The sequence below is a fragment of the Zingiber officinale genome, chromosome 1A (assembly GCF_018446385.1).
Source record: "Zingiber officinale cultivar Zhangliang chromosome 1A, Zo_v1.1, whole genome shotgun sequence".
NCBI classification, from domain to species: Eukaryota; Viridiplantae; Streptophyta; class Magnoliopsida; order Zingiberales; family Zingiberaceae; genus Zingiber; species Zingiber officinale.
The window spans coordinates 165,554,788-165,573,853 of NC_055987.1; the positions used below are offsets into that span (position 1 = coordinate 165,554,788).

Here is a 19,066-nt window from a genome sequence, read left to right on the forward strand (position 1 = left end):
TTTACCTACACTCAAGAATTTGCTCGCATTTAAAATATCAATATAAAAATTCATTTAAAAAAAAGATAGCCAATAATTATATTAATTTTGATAGCTAAAAACATTTAAAATATCATCCAATTTTTTTAGTGGTTTGTTTTTAATATTTGAATAATATTTATATTAATATTAGCTAGTAAAAAAATTTTAAAACATCAAGTAGAATTTATTTTGATATATTTTTAGAAAATTTTTACTATTTAAATTTTTATTTTTTACAATTTTATAATAAATTTTAATAAGATTATGGATAAAAATTTAATAAATAATTATTATAATCAACAATAATCAATTTTTAAGTCCAACAATAATTATATTATTATCAAACTGTTTTCTTCCATTTTTTTTATTGTTTTTTATGTTAACATTTATTTTTTATCTTCGCGTCCCTTTGAAAAACTCTTCATCTTCCTCATCAAAATACTAACTTTTAATTCCATGTCTTTATTTACACCTTTCTGCTGCTTCTCAACGAAAATTCTTCATATTCTTCACAAAAAACCTGAGGGGGCGTTTGGTTTAGAGTAATAGGAGTGGGGAATGGGAATGAGAATCATTGATTCCCATTGTTAATGTTTGGATTATAGGAATAGGAATACAAATAAGGGAATGAATCCTTGAAATTGGGTAATAACTCATTCCCATGTACCTCCCCTTCAATGAGCCATTACCCTATTTTTATCAATCAAAATATTCCCTTATTCCAAAAATACCCTTGACTTAAAACTAAAATTTTCTCCATTAATATCAAATATCAAAATATATTTATTTATTTTTTCTTTCATATCACTTATCTCTCCTTATTCTCTCTCATCATAGTTTCACTCTCATCATTTTATCACACACTTTCTCTCTTCTTAATCTCTCCTATCACACTCTCTTTCCTCTTTTTTTTTCTCATTACACTTTCTCTCTCATCATACTTTCTCTCTCCTCAATCTCTTCAATCGCACTCTCTTTCTTCTTTTTTTCCTCATCACAATTTCTCTCTCATCACACTTTCTCTCTCCTCAATCTCTCCCATCACACTTTTTTTTCTCATCACACTTTCTCTTTTCATACTTTCTCTCTCCTCAACCTCTCTTATCACACTTCCTCCTTTTTTTCTCAACACACTTTCTCTCTGATCATACTTTCTCTCTTATCATACTTTCTCTTTCCTCAATCTCTCCTATCACACTTACTCCTTTTTTCCTCAACACACTTTCTCTCTCATCATACTTTCTCTCTCCTCAATCTCTCCCATCATATTCACTGTTTTGTTTTTCTCTCACCATACTTTCTCTCTCCTCAATCTCTCTCATGACTCTCTCTCTCCTCATTTTTTTCTCACTATATTTTCTCTCTCTTCATCCTCTCCTATTATACTTTCTCTCACATCATATTTTCTCTCATCATGCTCTCTCCAATCACACTTTCTTTTTTCATTTTCTTTCATCACACTTTCTCTCTCTTCATTCTTTCTTATCACACTTTTTCTCTCTCATAATACTTTCTCTCTCATCATTCTCTTTTTTCTCTCACATTCATCTTTCTCTCGCATCTAATTTTTTCTCTTATTTTTCTTTAAGGATAAAAAAGGAAACTTTGATTTATTCCGATAGAAGATATACAACTAACCAAACATTGTTTTTAAGAGTGATATCCATACTCATACCCATTCCCATTCCACAATACAATGATTCTCATTCCGATTCCTATTCCTAGGAAAGAACCAAACGCCTCCTGAGTTTTTATTTCCGCCGCTGCTCTCCTTCCTCTTCTCTTTCTCGCGCGCGTTCGGACGTTGTTGCCGCAGTAGCTGCCCAACCTCCGTCACCACACCTCCATCTACGCCATCTGCTGACGATGACATCACATTCCTCTCATGGAACTGCACCTCATCACACTCTGTTTTTTTCTCGCAATGTTAGTTGGCAATCCCAACACCTGTCTAATAATTTTACTGTATCAAGTTTCATATTGCTAGTCAATTTGACTTGCAGATCTATTTAATCACCTGCTTCACCCTATATGCTTCTACAACATCCACCTCTCCTACAAGTAGACGTCTTTCACTTTTCAATCTTATTATTTGCCCCTTGAAAAAATATATCACAGATTTGTTTCATCCCTTTTGTCATTTAAGTGACAACTTAGTCTCTAGATTATTCTGAAAAAGTCAGGTAATCTTCCCTCTGGTAGCACCAAGGTAATAATTTTTTCTAAATTTTGAATATGGCTCATGACTCAATCCCTTTTAGCAGGACATTACAAGCTTAGATTTTAGTACGCCGCTGATTTGATCAAGATTGGCCTGTATTGATTTCCTACAAAAGGTTTGCATATCATGGCACCTAGTTCACCATCCATCTTATTGATAAACTCATTATTCAAAATAACTTTGTTTATGCATAATTTAACCATCATTTATCATGTAAAAACAACAACAACAACAATATATATGATGAAGGTGTTATTTTATAAGAGCATTATTACTTATCAATACTTTTAGAACGAGATAATGAGACAACATTATCATTATTTGAGAGATATGAGAGGATAAATGCTAGTTGAGGAAATTGAAATGTAAACTGAACCAAATTTAGTATTATAAGTTCATCTAGTGTATAATTAATAGTCACGGATTGTTAAACATGTTTAGTCTCATTCATGACTATTATTATTTGGATATGCATCACGTATTGTTGAGCATGTTTATATCTATATATCATTTTTTTGATCTTTTTATTTAAATTATTAATCTACTAAGTCTTTTTTTAAAAAAAAAAATGCAGATGTCACCCAAATCACTTCACTTACAAATTAGTTTAATCATATCAACTGAGCAATCCTCTATTCCTATTGATGTTGGATTTTCGCAAACAACATTTAACGCTACAACCACATTAATTGTTCCTCCATCTATCACCCATCTAGATTCATCAACTATGACTCCAACATTTTTCCCGGGAAGGTATAAGTTCACAATTGAATTAAATTCTATTAATTATTTAATATTTGTATATTATTTGAACTGGTTCAAGAATTGATATTTTTTTACTTTTTTTATAGATCGTCATGCACGTTCATCATCCTAGTTATCTAAGGGGCTTTCACATGCGAATCATATAGCAAACAAGACAAGAGCAGGAAAGAAAATTACTGTAACATTAAAATCAATTTATGGTAGGCCGACGAGCCCGACAACTAGTATATTTACTACTGAGCTTGAGGCATTGGTGTGCAGTTTCTTACCATTTACATACAGAAGTTTTAAGGAAATCTTAGAGTCAGACAAAATTTAACTAATTCAACGCATTCAAGTAATATTTTTTAAGATAAGTTATTTGCAATAATTTTTTTTAATAAATTATTGAACTAATTATTATTGTTTATCAGTCTGTGTTTGAGCTTCAAGGTTGTGATGATGAGGTTTATCTTTTGAAGTTGATGAGAAAACCATATTCTACTCAAGTGAATGACACCAAAAGTATAACAAATTTCCAACTAGTTGGATTTTAGACCAGAAAAAAGAAAAGAAGCCGAATAATTTACCATACAGGAAGCGTGAACATTTTTATATAATTATTGGGAGTCCCAAGAGTTTAAGGTGATTTATTTTATTTTATTACAATATTTTAAATTTACAATCTTAATTTTATCATATGATAGTTACTAATTATTGGTTGTAATTTTTTATAGAAAATTTCTACAAAAAAAATAGAAGAAATCGTGCAAAGCTTTTGTTTAATCATCACGGTGGCTCTAGATATGGTTCAACACATAGAAGATGTAAATTAAATTAGAATTAATTTTATAATTATATGTTTGATTCTATATAAATATTTTTTTATTGTTTTTTAACTAATGACATTATGTTTATTTTTTTAATAAAATTGCAAGGGGCATGAAACAATTGAGGCTTGGCATCGATATTATTGCAAAGAGGAGGTTGCGTGGATGAACGTGCTTGCACGAGAGTAATATGTAAGTTATAATTTAATAATTATTTTTTTCATATTTGTATTTTATTTTTGGTATGATAAGTTTTTTATATTCATATATATTTGTTTAATAGGAAATGATGACCACCCTCTACAATGACAATGCCTCACTTTTGGCAACAACATCAAAAGATGGTTCTTCTCCATCCACCCTAGATGATTTTAAGAATTTAGCATTTGAATGCTACCAGGAAGTACTTGGTCGTAAATCTAGTTATATTCGTGGATTAGGATTGGGACCCAAACCGCCACCAAAGACATACAAGACGTCGACATCTGCTACTTCTACATCATCTATTACACAAGCAGAGATGAATGTTATACAAGAGATAACTGTTGCACAAGATGCGCAGATATCTGAACTGAAGGCCAACAAGTCAAGACACAAAAAATATTACAACAGCTCCTCATGCGACAATAAGATAGTGGATTAATTGAATAGTCTGAGTCGATTCCTATCCACGAAGGAGAAGATTATCTAAATATTTGTTACTTAGTTAGATATTTTGTTGTAGCATACTTTCATTAGTTACTTTGTCATTTACTTTCTTCTATCATTTTTAGATAATTTACTAGTATGGTAAAATTTATCTTTTTATCAGAACTAAGAAACAGTCCTGTATCCTAATTGTGACGACTTTTATTTTATAGATTATGCTAATATGTTTCTTATAAAGGCATATATATTATAATGAAATCTTCGTGAATGTGATGCTTCTACTGCTAGAAGAAAAGAATAATAATAGCTAAGCGTCTTCATTCATGTCTTCGTTCTGGTGTTGGTCCCTTGATAGCCAGACCTCTAATGATCAAGTCGATGCACTTCTGCATGAGCTCTCAAGCTTGCCACTGTTCTTGCCATTTATTCCTCACCTTTCTCTCGTTGATAAAATTTTCACAAATATTCTCTGTTAATCAACCTCTCAATTTCTTGCATTAGGTTGATGCATCCGTCAACGTCGTGTCCAGTCTCTACGAAAATAATACTAATGTTCGCTTCAATGTCTATTATGAATTCATATTCCACGTCAAAACAATCTAATACACCAAGTTTCCTTATAGACAGCCACCTATAGGAATAACTTGGTTGCAACTAAGTAGACCAACTTCTTTCTCGGTAGAGGGGATACGAGGTTCGACTCTCCTCGGTGCTCGGGGGCTCCACCTCCCACCTCTGCAAGTTTTCATACCTAACCTGTTTTGCCACCTGATGTACCAATCTGTTATGGTCAAACTATAATAGATGAGAATATGATGACAAACAGACTTATGCAGCGTTTGACTATGGTGAGTGTTTGTGTTGAGCTGAATTGTCACACCATCTGATTGAGACAAATGGAGATACTTTGTCTGAGCAGTGTTGGGACGCGAGGTCGAGCTTGCAATGAGATCTCAGGTGGCTATTGTGAGGATCTGAAATGGCAATTATGGAAAAAAAAGCAACATTTAAACTTAGTTATCCTTCATTTTATTCTCGATCTAGAACAGCCAGTGTGGCGCACCCAATATCAGTCATATTGGTAGAAGCGTCAATTTGAGTTGAGGATTGACTTGTTCCGTCAAATAATTTAAGTAGATTAGGCCCAATATCCATATGGATCAGCCCATAGTACACTTGGGTTAGCCCACGAATTAAGAAACATATAAGTCAAATTTTGTATCAATTTATTATTTTTCTTTGTTACGATTTTAAAATAATACTTTTCATAAGTCCTTTTACATTTAAAATATCTATTTTTTAATACATTTGATTGATGAAATTTTCCCAAAGTAAAATATTGAAGATATGATTTTTTTTTTTAATTTTAGTAAAAAATTTTATGGATTCGTGGGTTGACCTGCCTAATCCCGCAATCCACTTTTGATTGGATTGGGTTGAAAATTTCTCAATCCGTTAATATGATAGATAGGCCCATCCACCCCACCAAATGGATCGCCCGTAACAGATTGACCCATCCCATCACGGATGGACCTGTCTTATAACTGACAGTCTACTCTAGTCTAAGAGTCCGGATCCTCTGGACCGTATTTTGTGATCCAGGAGATAGTCCCTAAATATGCATTGGTGGGATGAATAGTCTCCACCTATTTTATAAGTAGGAGCCATGTATTCCACCAATGCATGCTTAGGGACCATCCTCTGGACTGCAAAATGCGATCTAGAAGATCTACCCTCCTAGTCTAATCTTTGAATATACAAGGTATTCTTCAAGGTTGAAGAGAAATCCCTACCTCCACGAGGTGGAACATAAGCGAGATATGAGCCCAACCATCAGCCAAGAGATGAGACGTGCTCCTGGCTCATAGTGGCTACCTAACGCTATTCAAAAAGGATGATGATACTCATCAAGGAGGAAGGAGAAGAAGTAGAAGTTGACCAATATTATTGCTTGCAAATTGTGATTTGGCAGCGTGCTCCATTTGCAAGTGAAGACCACATTGGCATGCTTCAAGATGTAAAGTGTAGGTATAGTGAAGACCAGAAGGGCTCAATGCATCGTCAGAGAGTGATAAGCTTACTTTTAAAGCTAGGCAATGAAAGGGATATCTAGAACTTTTAAAGTCACAATGTCAGGAACGAGTTTAAATTACAGTAGGGATCTAAATCAAAAATAAGTTAGATCAAGCAGAGGAAAAGGATCTTTAAGATTCAAAGCGAGAATTTGTTGAAGTGTTGTGGTCGCAAAACCAGAGGCACAGATGTTTGGCTGTTGCTGCAGTATAGAACTACAGTCATATGACTTTGAATGAGTTATAAAATGCTGATGGCTAATGGTTGCAGTTTAAGAAATGCACTGATAAGGTGACAATGATCATGACCAACACTGAGAAACTACAGTAATCAAAATAAATTTAGAGGCTGTTGAAACTAAACGGAGAGAGAACTTTTGGGCACTGGAAAAAAATACTCTGCTAGTCAACAAAAAGTGCCTAGAGCTTGGACAAGGGTTATGGTTTCAACATCTCAAGATTCAATCTAAACTAATAGTGATCCTAAAACTCATCAAGATTTTGCACAAAACAGTTTCATTTTTTTTCACTGATTTCCAATTCCTGAACAGTTATCCAAACTTTGCTTAGTTAACAGCTCATAACAGAACAACTCAATTCTGGTACTCATTACCAGCAATTAACTCTTCTTGCATACAACTAACTATATAGTTGGAAAATTTCATCTCCAAGTGATCATAATTCATCCTTATGCTCCCATACAGAATTGAGGAGTGTGTGACATTCCATTAGCCATAAACAATCACTAGAAATCATCCATCATTATCAGTCATAAACTTCCAAGAATAAAGTGACTGCTAGTAAACAAAATATTCACTTCCCAAATCAAAACTTGGTAACCAAATCCTGCAGAAACCCAACTCCCAATTGCTATATCTTTGTTTACCTCATCATCTCATACACATTCTCTTCCCCCACACTTAATCTTTGACTGTCCCGGCAAAATAACTCATCAAGTCAATCACCAAAATTTTCAAGGAGAAGATGACACAAAAAGTAATATATGAATTCAGAATATTTTGTGGAATATACTCTTTATCATCTTAACGCATGCCAATGTTACTATGGTTTCAAAGAGGAGCAAAGCAAATTCTAGAGTTTAAGATGCATGAGTATCATCACTCTTAAACAAAATCAATACTAGGCTTCAAGTAGTACTAGGGATTTTTTTTCTAATTCATACTCAACCAACCAAGACAAAATCCACCACCATACTCGGCGGCGGCGGGGTGGAGGGGTTGACGGGATCAGCGGCGGAGGTTGTTGGCGGAGACGACGACGGGGCCGGCGGGGGGTTTGTTGAGGTCGTCGACGGGGTCGGCGGCGGGGACGACAGCGAGGACGGCGACGGACGACGCGGCGGCAGATGGGTCCCCGAGGGGGTCGTCAGCTTCCGCCGCGTCGTCGGCTGCGTAGGCCGCGGCGGAAGCTGAGTAGGCCGCGGCGGAAGCTGAGTAGGCCGCGGCGGAAGCTGCATAGGCCGCGGCGGCAGTTTTGTGGCCGACGGGATCGTTAGCTAGGTAGGCCGCTGCGGCGGTTGAGTAGCTCGCGGCGGCATTTGAGTAGCTCGCGGCGACAGCTGCGTAGGCCGCGGCGGGTCGGCTGCTGCGATCCATGTTGGTGGACTAGGGTTGGAAGGAACGGATTTAAATAGTTAAGTGTCATAGGGTTTGGAAAGGAATGCAATAAAGAAATTTAAATTGTTTGGTTAATGGATTTGAGGATAATACTTTTGGAATCATATCTCTGCGAGACTTTGAATTGATTCTAATCTCTTACGCGTCTTAATTAAATTAAAGTCATAAATTAAATTAATAAGGTTAATTAAATCCAAATTCTTAAATTAAATTAACAATATATTAATTTTTAAAAACAATTAAAAAATCCTTTTAGAAATTATTTTAAAAACATTTTAAGAATTCTTTTAAAATCTTTTTAAAAATTCTTAAAAAAATTATTTTAAAAACATTTTAAAAATAATTTTGAAAAAAAAACTTTTAAAAAGTTATTTTAAAACTCTTTTCAAAATTCTTTTCAAAATCTTTCAAAATTATTTTAAAAACCTTAAAAATATCCTTTTAGAAAATTATTTTAAACCTCCTTCAAAATTTTTTAAAACACTCAAGAAAATACTCAACTAAATACAATAATATGTTTCTAAGTTATTAGGAATACTAAATAAAAAATAATTATAAAATATCATAGAAATAATTTTAGAGACAAAATGAATAGAATCTTATAGGAATGTTATTATTTGTTTTAATGATAAATTTGGTATTCATTACATTTGAATTCTCAAACCTACAAACCAAACAATAATATCCTATCTTATAAACTAAATAATAACATTGGAATGATTAAACACAAACTCATTCTCATTCTATTCTATCAAATCCATTCTTATTCTTATTCCTGCACTCAAACCAAACGTCACCTTAATTTCATGCTTGAATATGGTACCGGTAGATATTGAAGTAAAGAACAACATAAAAATAATAGAGATAAACAAAATCGAATGTGATGTGGCAAAATTATACGACTCCCATGTGTTTCGCGAGTTTAAAGTTCGTATTGAACTGATGACTCCCAAATAGTCAATTTACTCTAAACGAGACTTAAGTTTGACTCGACTTTTTGATTCAGTCTTGGGTCTCAACAACCTCTTCCAGTCTTAGCTCTTGACCCTGACACAAACAGCAGCCTCTCTCAGTCTCAGCTCCTGACCTCAATATAGGTATCTACCCTGGTTCGATCTTGGATCTCAGCAACCTCTCTTAGTCTCAACTCCTGATTCCAACGTAGTCATTCACCCTAGTGTCTTAGGTTTCAACGACCTCTCCTTGTCTTAAGACCATGTTTCAAGTCCATGTCTCAGGATCACGTCTCAAGATCATGTCTTAGGTTCACGTATCAAGATCATTTCTTAAGATCACATTGTTGGTGCAACCTTAGGTCAAGGTTGACCTGGTTGACCAGACTCGAGTTGACTTGACTCGAGTTGTGTTTTGATGTTTGACGAGTTATGTTTGACAATGTTTGACGTGAACAGAAAAGTTGTATCTTGATGTTTTACAAGGATACAAGCTTGGGAGATTGTGGGTGCAACCCGTGGTCAAGGTTGACCTGGTTGACCCGAGGTGAGTTGACCTGACTCGGAAAAGTCCAAGCAGGGAGCTTGGCATGGGAAAAGTCCAAGCAGGGAGTTTGGCATGGTGAAAAGTCCAAGCAGGGAGTTTGGCATGGTGAAAAGTCCAAGCAGGGAGCTTGGCACGGGAAAAGTCCAAGTATGGAGACTTGGCACGGAGAAGTCCAAGTATGGAAGCTTGGCACATGGGAAGTCGGAGAGGGCTCGGTAGCTCGTTCTCCGGACTGTGGTCAGAGAGGGCTCGGGAGCTCGTTCTCTGGACCGGATGGAAGTCGGAGAGGGCTCGGTAGCTCGTTCCCCGAACTGTGGTCAGAGAGGGCTCGGTAGCTCGTTCTCTGGACCGGATGTGGAAAGTCCTGGTGAGTGAAGCCAGGCAGACGGATAAGTCCTGGTGAGTGAAGCCAGGCAGTGGGAAAGTCCTGGTGAGTGAAGCCAGGCAGTGGGAAAGTCCTGGTGAGTGAAGCCAGGCAGTTGTGAAAACCCTAGTGAGTGAAGCTAGGTGAAAGTCCTGGTGAGTGAAGCCAGGCAGTGGGAAAGTCCTGGTGAGTGAAGCCAGGCAGTGGGAAAGTCCTGGTGAGTGAAGCCAGGCAGTTGGAAAGTCCTGGTGAGTGAAGCCGGGCAGATTGGAAATCCTGGTGAGTGAAGCCAGGTGAAAATCCTAGTGAGTGAAGCTAGGTGAAAGTCCTGGTGAGTGAAGCCGGGCAAGGGAAAATCCAGATGGATCAAGGGTGATCGGACATCTGGTGTTGAGAAGGTCAAGTAGGTCAAGGGAGTGACCGGATACTTGACACAAAGAGAAAAGTCCAAGTGGGTCAAAGGGATTGACCGGACACTTGGTGGGGAGTCTTAGCAGGTCAAGGGAGTGACCGGATGCTAAGCATGATGTACCAAGAGGTCAAGGTTGACCGGATATTGGTTTGGACTTGGTTTGGGCAAAAACCAAGACCTGGATCGGTCTGGTGACCGATCCACTGATACTGTGGTTTCCTGATCGGTCTGGAGACCGATCAGAAAGCGATCAGTGTGCCTTTGTGAGCTTACTGATCGGTCTGGGGACCGATCAGTAGGATGCCTGATCGGTCCCCGGGACCGATCAGGGTACGCACAGAGAGTTGGGCAACTCTCTGTGAAAGCATTCTGATCGGTCTGGGGACCGATCAGCATAGAGCCTGATCGGTCTCCATGACCGATCAGAAGAACCCTGGACCGATCAGGGTGGAGCCTGATCGGTCTAGGACTAGCCGTTGTGACTCAACGGCTAGGTTATTTCGGGCTTCTGTGTTCTGGCCTTTTTGCTTGCAGGTTCGCAGGTTGGCTCAGGATATCAGAGGTTATAAAAGGAGATCGAGGGCTGCTACAGTGATGTTCTTCTTCTTCTCCGAAGCTTCTGCTTCTTCTTGTTCCTGCCTCTTCTTCTTGCTGCTGCAAGTTCTTCTGCGAGCTTTGCTGAGCTCTTCGTTCCTGAAGCTTTTTGTGAGCTTCCACTCGGCTGGGACCAACTGATCAGTTGCTGTTGCTGTTGTGGTTGGATCCGAGAAGCTGCTGCTTCATCCAGTCGAAGAGAAGGCAAGTAAGCGAAGGTGTTTCATACATTTGTATTGTATTTTGCTTCTTGCTGCTTTCTACTCCTGTATTGCTTTTGCAAAACATTGTGGCGAGGTTTCTCCACCCAGAAGGAGTGATTATTAGCCGGGTTTCCGGGGTCTCATCCACCGACGGATTGATAGGCTTCGTCCACCTTACGGACACGCCGAGGAGTAGGAGTATATCTCCGAACCTCGTTACATCGACGCGTGTTGAGGTTTGATTTCTCCGCTTTCGTTTCTATTACTTTTATTTCCGCTGCACTAACCCTAATCGTAGGAAGAAACGAGCAATTTGGGGTCGGCTATTCACACCCCCCCTCTCTAGCCGAGTACGACGATCCTAACAAGTGGTATCAGAGCGAGGTCGCTCTTCGTTGGATCAACACCCGGGGGAGCACGAGCTAGAGAATGGAGTTATTTGGAGAAGACGTCACAATTCCACCTTTCTACGATCGCGACGACTTCGCGTTTTGGAAGGTAAGAATGAAGTACTTTCTTATGACTAACCTTGAAAATTGGAGTTGTGTTCAATTAGGTTTCAAGCCTCCGATGGACAAGAAAGGAGAAACCCTAGAGAAGAAGGAGTGGACCAAGGAACAAGTCCACCAATCCCTAGTCAACGATGAGGTATTGAAAATTTTTGAATTTTCTTTACCTAATGATGTTTTGTGAAGGATAGGTGGATATAACGATGCCAAGGAGTTGTGGAACAACTTGGCAAAGTTCCATGAGGAGAACTCCACTTCAAGTCATGAAGAGGAGTCAAGTGAGCCAAGTAGCTCACTTCATGGAGGAATGGATTTAGAAGTTGAGGGCCACTCAACATCTAAAGAAGAAGAGGAGGAGAGTTCTTCTTCAAGTTCGGAGCAAGAAGAAGAAACTTCTACCTCCGGAAGGGATGAAGGAGAGAGCGTTCATCCATCCTCAACTCTAGGTAACTCAAGCCATTTAGTTTCTAGCAAATTACACATAATGTGCTTTGAGTGTAGGGAATTTGGACATTACAAGAGTAAATGTCCAAAGAGGGTTAGAAAGACTCCACCGGCGCCAAAGGTCAAGGAAGCCGGAGTCCCAACACGCAAGGGCAAGGAGCACGTGGTGTGCTTCCAATGCAAGCGAAGGGGACACTATAGGAGTCAATGTCCGAGGGGGAGGCAACCTCACAAGGACAAAAGACCGAGCACGTCAATAGGGGGAGCGAAGGCAAACCCTAAGGTAACATTTAAGTCTCACTCTTGCAATAAGACACATGCTAGTAGTTTTGTTGCAATTGTTAATAATGATAAGCATGTTAACTTTTGGAACCAATATATATGCTTAGGTGCTAAACATGTTAGCCTAGGTAAGGACAATACTAGAAATGTCAATCCTAGGATTAACTCATCTAAGGTTAGGGAGAACCTAGGTAGAAATCCCAAATCAACTAGACACATGCCTAGGAATACCTCAAAGAAAAAGGATAAATTAAAGCTTGAGGTATTAGAGAAAGAAAATCTAGTCTTTAGGTCAAGACTTGACTCTCTAGAAAAGGCTCTTAAGGATTTGACTCTAGGATCTAGGGGTCAAAAACCCAAGTCCAAGGACAAGAAAGGTTTGGGTCACAAACCTAAGTCCCAAGTGGTCAAGCCCACTTATCACAATGTTCCATTAGATTATGGAACAAAATCTAGGACAAGGAAGACCATCACCAAGGTCACAAGGGGAGTCACCCCTAGAGTTGATCTTGATGAGTCCCAAATGACCAAGGCTTCAAAGCCTAGGAGGGTCATTAGGAGGGTTTCTAGGGAAGTCATCCCTAGTGAATATTTAGTGAACCCAATGAGCTCAAATAGGTATTGGGTTTCTAAGAGTGTGATTCCATCACGCTAGATGGTTTAGGGTGTGTCAACCTTACTTGAATAGGTAGTTAACCTAATCATGACAAAAGGTGGCACTTTAGGAATTTTCAAGGTGTAATCAAGCCTTGAAAATGAGATTAAAAAATTATTCCTAAGGTGATTAGCATGTGCCAACCATATTCGAGGAATTCTCTAGGGTCAATCTAATTGGCACATAGTGATATAAAAATCTTTAGTATATGATTTTAGGTATATTACACTTAGGAATATGGAATTTATGGCAAAATGATCAAAATTATCAAAAATGGCAACTAAGGCTAGAATTAGGTATCTTCTATACCTTTATATATTATTTGCCATGTATTGTTTGTCATATGCCATGTCATGACATCATATTTAATTTATTATCATTTGAAATGTCATGATAATGCTTAGGTTAGTTATATGTTATAGTTAAGTTTCATACTTTATGACATGACATTGGCACATGTTTTTACTTATGATATCATTATATGCCATGTCATCATCTTTTGCATTTAAAATCAATTAATTTGATTTAAGGACAAAAACACAATTTGATATGGAGATCAAATTGTTGTTTAGAAAATGCATGAGAACTTAGCCTAAGATGACCTAAACCCATATCTCACATCAAAATTGACTTGGATGTGTTTGATACACCTTAGATGTGTGTGAGATATTAGGATCATGAGTTAGGATCAAGGTGTATAATTCTTGTACCTAGATGAGCCTAATTCGAAATTGAGGATCATAGGGAAAACTTGCGTACAAGTCATGTACATTTAGCCCTAAGATTGTGGTCCCAAATTAAAGGGTTTAAAATCATTTTAAAATTGATTTGAAAAACCTTGATGAAGCTTTTCTAGTGATAGCATTCATCATTGAACAAGGTGATACAAAGATGAGTCAACTTTGAGCTATTTCAAAGACTTGTGAACTTTGTATCAAGATTGAAAAATGGAAGCTATTTTTCATAGAAAACTATTTTTCCATGATAGTATATGTTATGAGGAATGTATCCTCAAAATTTTACAATTTTAGAAATTTTCTGTGATTTTCTAGAGGTTTCTGAATTTCGGGAGAAGAAAAATTCAGAAATCAGAAATCAGAGGTCGTGGACCGATCAGGAAACCTCCTGATCGGTCCAGGTCTGTGTGGATCGGTCACTGGACCGATATAGAGGGAGCCTGATCGGTCTGGTGACCGATCAGGGCGTGCCAAATTGCTGAAATTCGACTGGTTGTCTGAAATTTCAGCTCGGGAGTTGGTATTTTGAAGGTTTGAAACTCTCCAAGATATTGTTGGTGCAATGGTCAAGGGGGAGTTGACCTTTAGGGGAATTTTACCTATTAGTCAAGGGGAGTTGACTTTTAGGGGGAGTTTTTACTCCTAAAGACTTGAGTGATATGAGATTATCACTAAGTTAATTGTTGACCTTAGTATCAAGGGGGAAATTAAGGATTTCAATGAAAGGTATGGGACCTTCATTAGAAAGAAACTCTTGACCTTGATTCACTCTTTTGGATGTGTGTCAAAAAGGGGGAGAGTGTAGGTTTGGGGAGAATGTTCAAGGAAGAACATTAGAAAACCTAAGTTTGATTATGAGTTTTGTCAAACATCAAAAAGGGGGAGATTGTTGGTGCAACCTTAGGTCAAGGTTGACCTGGTTGACCAGACTCGAGTTGACTTGACTCGAGTTGTGTTTTGATGTTTGACGAGTTATGTTTGACAATATTTAACGTGAACAGAAAAGTTGTATCTTGATGTTTTACAAGGATACAAGCTTGGGAGATTGTGGGTGCAACCCGTGGTCAAGGTTGACCTGGTTGACCCGAGGTGAGTTGACCTGACTCGGAAAAGTCCAAGCAGGGAGCTTGGCATGAGAAAAGTCCAAGCAGGGAGTTTGGCATGGTGAAAAGTCCAAGCAGGGAGCTTGGCACGGGAAAAGTCCAAGTATGGAGACTTGGCACGGAGAAGTCCAAGTATGGAAGCTTGGCACATGAGAAGTCGGAGAGGGCTCGGTAGCTCGTTCTCCGGACTGTGGTCAGTGAGGGCTCGGGAGCTCGTTCTCCGGACCGGATGGAAGTCGGAGAGGGCTAGGTAGCTCGTTCCCCGAACTATGGTCAGAGAGGGCTCGGTAGCTCGTTCTCTGGACCGGATGTGGAAAGTCCTGGTGAGTGAAGCCGGGACGGATAAGTCCCGTGAGTGAAGCCGGGCGGTGGGAAAGTCTTGGTGAGTGAAGCCAGCGGTTGTGAAAACCCTAGTGAGTGAAGCTAGGTGAAAGTCCGGTGGGAGCCAGGCGGTGGGAAAGTCTGGTGAGTGAAGCCAGGCAGGAAGTCCTGGTGAGTGAGCCGGCAGATTGGAAATCTGGTGAGTGAAGCGGTGAAAATCCTAGTGAGTGAAGCTAGGTGAAAGTCCCGTGAGTGAAGCCGGGCAGGAAAATCCGGATGGATCAAGGGTGATCGGACATCCGGTGTTGAGAAGATCAAGTAGGTCAAGGAGTGACCGGATACTTGACACAAAGAGAAAGTCCAAGTGGGTCAAAGGATTGACCGGACACTTGGTGGGGAGTCTTAGCAGGTCAAGGGTGACCGGATGCTAAGCATGATGTACCAAGAGGTCAAGGTTGACCGGATATTGGTTTGGACTTGGTTTGGGCAAAACCAAGACTGGATCGGTCAGTGACCGATCCATCGATATGGTTTCGATCGGTGGAGACCGATCGAAGCGATGTGCCTCAGGAGCTTCGATCGGTCTGCGGGGACCGATCGATGGGATGCCCTGATCGGTCCCCGGACCGATCAGAGATCGACAGTTGGGCAACTCTCTGTGAAAGCATTCTGATCGGTCCGGGACCGATCAGCATAGAGCCTGATCGGTCTCCATGACCGATCGAAGAACTGGACCGATCGGGTGGAGCCGATCGGTCTAGGACTCTGTGACTCAAGCGGCTAGATTATTCGCTCGTGTTCGCCTTTTGCTTGCGAGTTCGCAGTTGGCTCGGGATATCGAGGTTATAAAAGGAGATCGAGGTCGCTACGGTGATGTTCTTCTTCTTCTCCGATGCTTTCTTCTTGTTTCTGCCTCTTCTTCTTGCTGCTGAAGTTCTTCTGCTTTGCTGAGCTCTTCGTTCCTGAAGCTTTTTGTGAGCTTCCACTCGGCTGGGACCAACTGATCAGTTGCTGTTGCTGTTGTGGTTGGATCTGAGAAGCTGCTGCTTCATCCAGTCGAAGAGAAGGCAAGTAAGCGAAGGTGTTTCATACATTTGTATTGTATTTTGCTTCTTGCTGCTTTCTACTCCTGTATTGCTTTTGCAAAACATTGTGGCGAGGTTTCTCCACCCAGAAGGAGTGATTATTAGCCGGGTTTCCGGGGTCTCATCCACCGACGGATTGATAGGCTTCGTCCACCTTACGGACACGCCGAGGAGTAGGAGTATATCTCCGAACCTCGTTACATCGACGTGTGTTGAGGTTTGATTTCTCCGCTTTCGTTTCTATTACTTTTATTTCCGCTGCGCTAACCCTAATCGTAGGAAGAAACGAGCAATTTGGGGTTGGCTATTCACACCCCCCCTCTCTAGCCGAGTACGACGATCCTAACAAGTGGTATCAGAGCGAGGTCGCTCTTCGTTGGATCAACACCCAGGGGAGCACGAGCTAGAGAATGGAGTTATTTGGAGAAGACGTCACAATTCCACCTTTCTACGATCACGACGACTTCATGTTTTGGAAGGTAAGAATGAAGTACTTTCTTATGACTAACCTTGAAAATTGGAGTTGTGTTTAATTAGGTTTCAAGCCTCCGATGGACAAGAAAGGAGAAACCCTAGAGAAGAAGGAGTGGACCAAGGAACAAGTCCACCAATCCCTAGTCAACGATGAGGTATTGAAATTTTTTGAATTTTCTTTACCTAATGATGTTTTGTGTAGGATAGGTGGATATAACGATGCCAAGGAGTTGTGGAACAACTTGGCAAAGTTCCATGAGGAGAACTTCACTTCAAGTCATGAAGAGGAGTCAAGTGAGCCAAGTAGCTCACTTCATGGAGGAATGGATTTAGAAGTTGAAGGCCACTCAACATCTAAAGAAGAAGAGGAGGAGAGTTCTTCTTCAAGTTCGGAGCAAGAAGAAGAAACTTCTACCTCCGGAAGGGATGAAGGAGAGAGCGTTCATCCATCCTCAACTCTAGGTAACTCAAGCCATTTAGTTTCTAGCAAATTACACATAATGTGCTTTGAGTGTAGGGAATTTGGACATTACAAGAGTAAATGTCCAAAGAGGGTTAGAAAGACTCCACCGGCGCCAAAGGTCAAGGAAGCCGGAGTCCCAACACGCAAGGGCAAGGAGCACGTGGTGTGCTTCTAATGCAAGCGAAGGGGACACTATAGGAGTCAATGTCCGAGGGGGAGGCAACCTCACAAGGACAAAAGACCGAGCACGTCAATAGGGGGAGCGAAGGCAAACCCTAAGGTAACATTTAAGTCTCACTCTTGCAATAAGACACATGCTAGTAGTTTTGTTGCAATTGTTAATAATGATAAGCATGTTAACTTTAGGAACCAATATATGTGCTTAGGTGCTAAACATGTTAGCCTAGGTAAGGACAACACTAGAAATGTCAATCCTAGGATTAACTCATCTAAGGTTAGGGAGAACCTAGGTAGAAATCCCAAATCAACTAGACACATGCCTAGGAATACCTCAAAGAAAAAGGATAAATTAAAGCTTGAGGTATTAGAGAAAGAAAATCTAGTCTTTAGGTCAAGACTTGACTCTCTAGAAAAGGCTCTTAAGGATTTGACTCTAGGATCTAGGGGTCAAAAACCCAAGTCCAAGGACAAGAAAGGTTTGGGTCACAAACCTAAGTCCCAAGTGGTCAAGCCCACTTATCACAATGTTCCATTAGATTATGGAACAAAATCTAGGACAAGGAAGACCATCACCAAGGTCACAAGGGGAGTCACCCCTAGAGTTGATCTTGATGAGTCCCAAATGACCAAGGCTTCAAAGCCTAGGAGGGTCATTAGGAGGGTTTCTAGGGAAGTCATCCCTAGTGAATATTTAGTGAACCCAATGAGCTCAAATAGGTATTGGGTTTCTAAGAGCGTGATTCCATCACGCTAGATGGTTTAGGGTGTGTCAACCTTACTTGAATAGGTAGTTAACCTAATCATGGCAAAAGGTGGCACTTTAGGAATTTTCAAGGTGTAATCAAGCCTTGAAAATGAGATTAAAAAATTATTCCTAAGGTGATTAGCATGTGCCAACTATATTCGAGGAATTCTCTAGGGTCAATCTAATTGGCACATAGTGATATAAAAATCTTTAGTATATGATTTTATGTCTATTACACTTAGGAATATGGAATTTCTGGCAAAATGATCAAAATTATCAAAAATGGCAACTAAGGCTAGAATTAGGTATCTTCTATACCTTTATATATTATTTGCCATGTATTGTTTGCCATATGCCATGTCATGACATCATATTTAATTTATTATCATTTGAAATGTCATGATAATGCTTAGGTTAGTTATATGTTATAGTTAAGTTTCATACTTTATGACATGACATTGGCACATGTTTTTACTTATGATATCATTATATGCCATGTCATCATCTTTTGCATTTAAAATCAATTAATTTGATTTAAGGACAAAAACACAATTTGATATGGAGATCAAATTGTTGTTTAGAAAATGCATGAGAACTTAGCCTAAGATGACCTAAACCCATATCTCACATCAAAATTGACTTGGATGTGTTTGATACACCTTAGATGTGTGTGAGATATTAGGATCATAAGTTAGGATCAAGGTGTATAATTCTTGTACCTAGATGAGCCTAATTCGAAATTGAGGATCATAGGGAAAACTTGCGTACAAGTCATGTACATTTAGCCCTAAGATTGTGGTCCCAAATTAAAGGGTTTAAAAT

At 39.3% G+C, this 19,066-nt stretch overlaps 1 protein-coding gene across 1 annotated transcript; it reads right to left on the reverse strand.

The window, feature by feature from the left end:
* Window positions 1-7,783: 7,783 nt before the first annotated feature.
* LOC122006285 (antifreeze protein Maxi-like) lies at window positions 7,784-8,152 on the reverse strand. The gene has a single exon (XM_042561739.1). It carries the CDS (start codon window positions 8,150-8,152, stop codon window positions 7,784-7,786), a length of 369 nt encoding a protein of 122 aa, XP_042417673.1.
* Between the last annotated feature and the right edge of the window lie 10,914 nt (window positions 8,153-19,066).

Excerpts from the sequence above, each read along its gene's own strand:
- LOC122006285 (XM_042561739.1), bottom strand. The coding sequence starts at position 8,152 with ATGGATCGCAGCAGCCGACCCGCCGCGGCCTACGCAGCTGTCGCCGCG.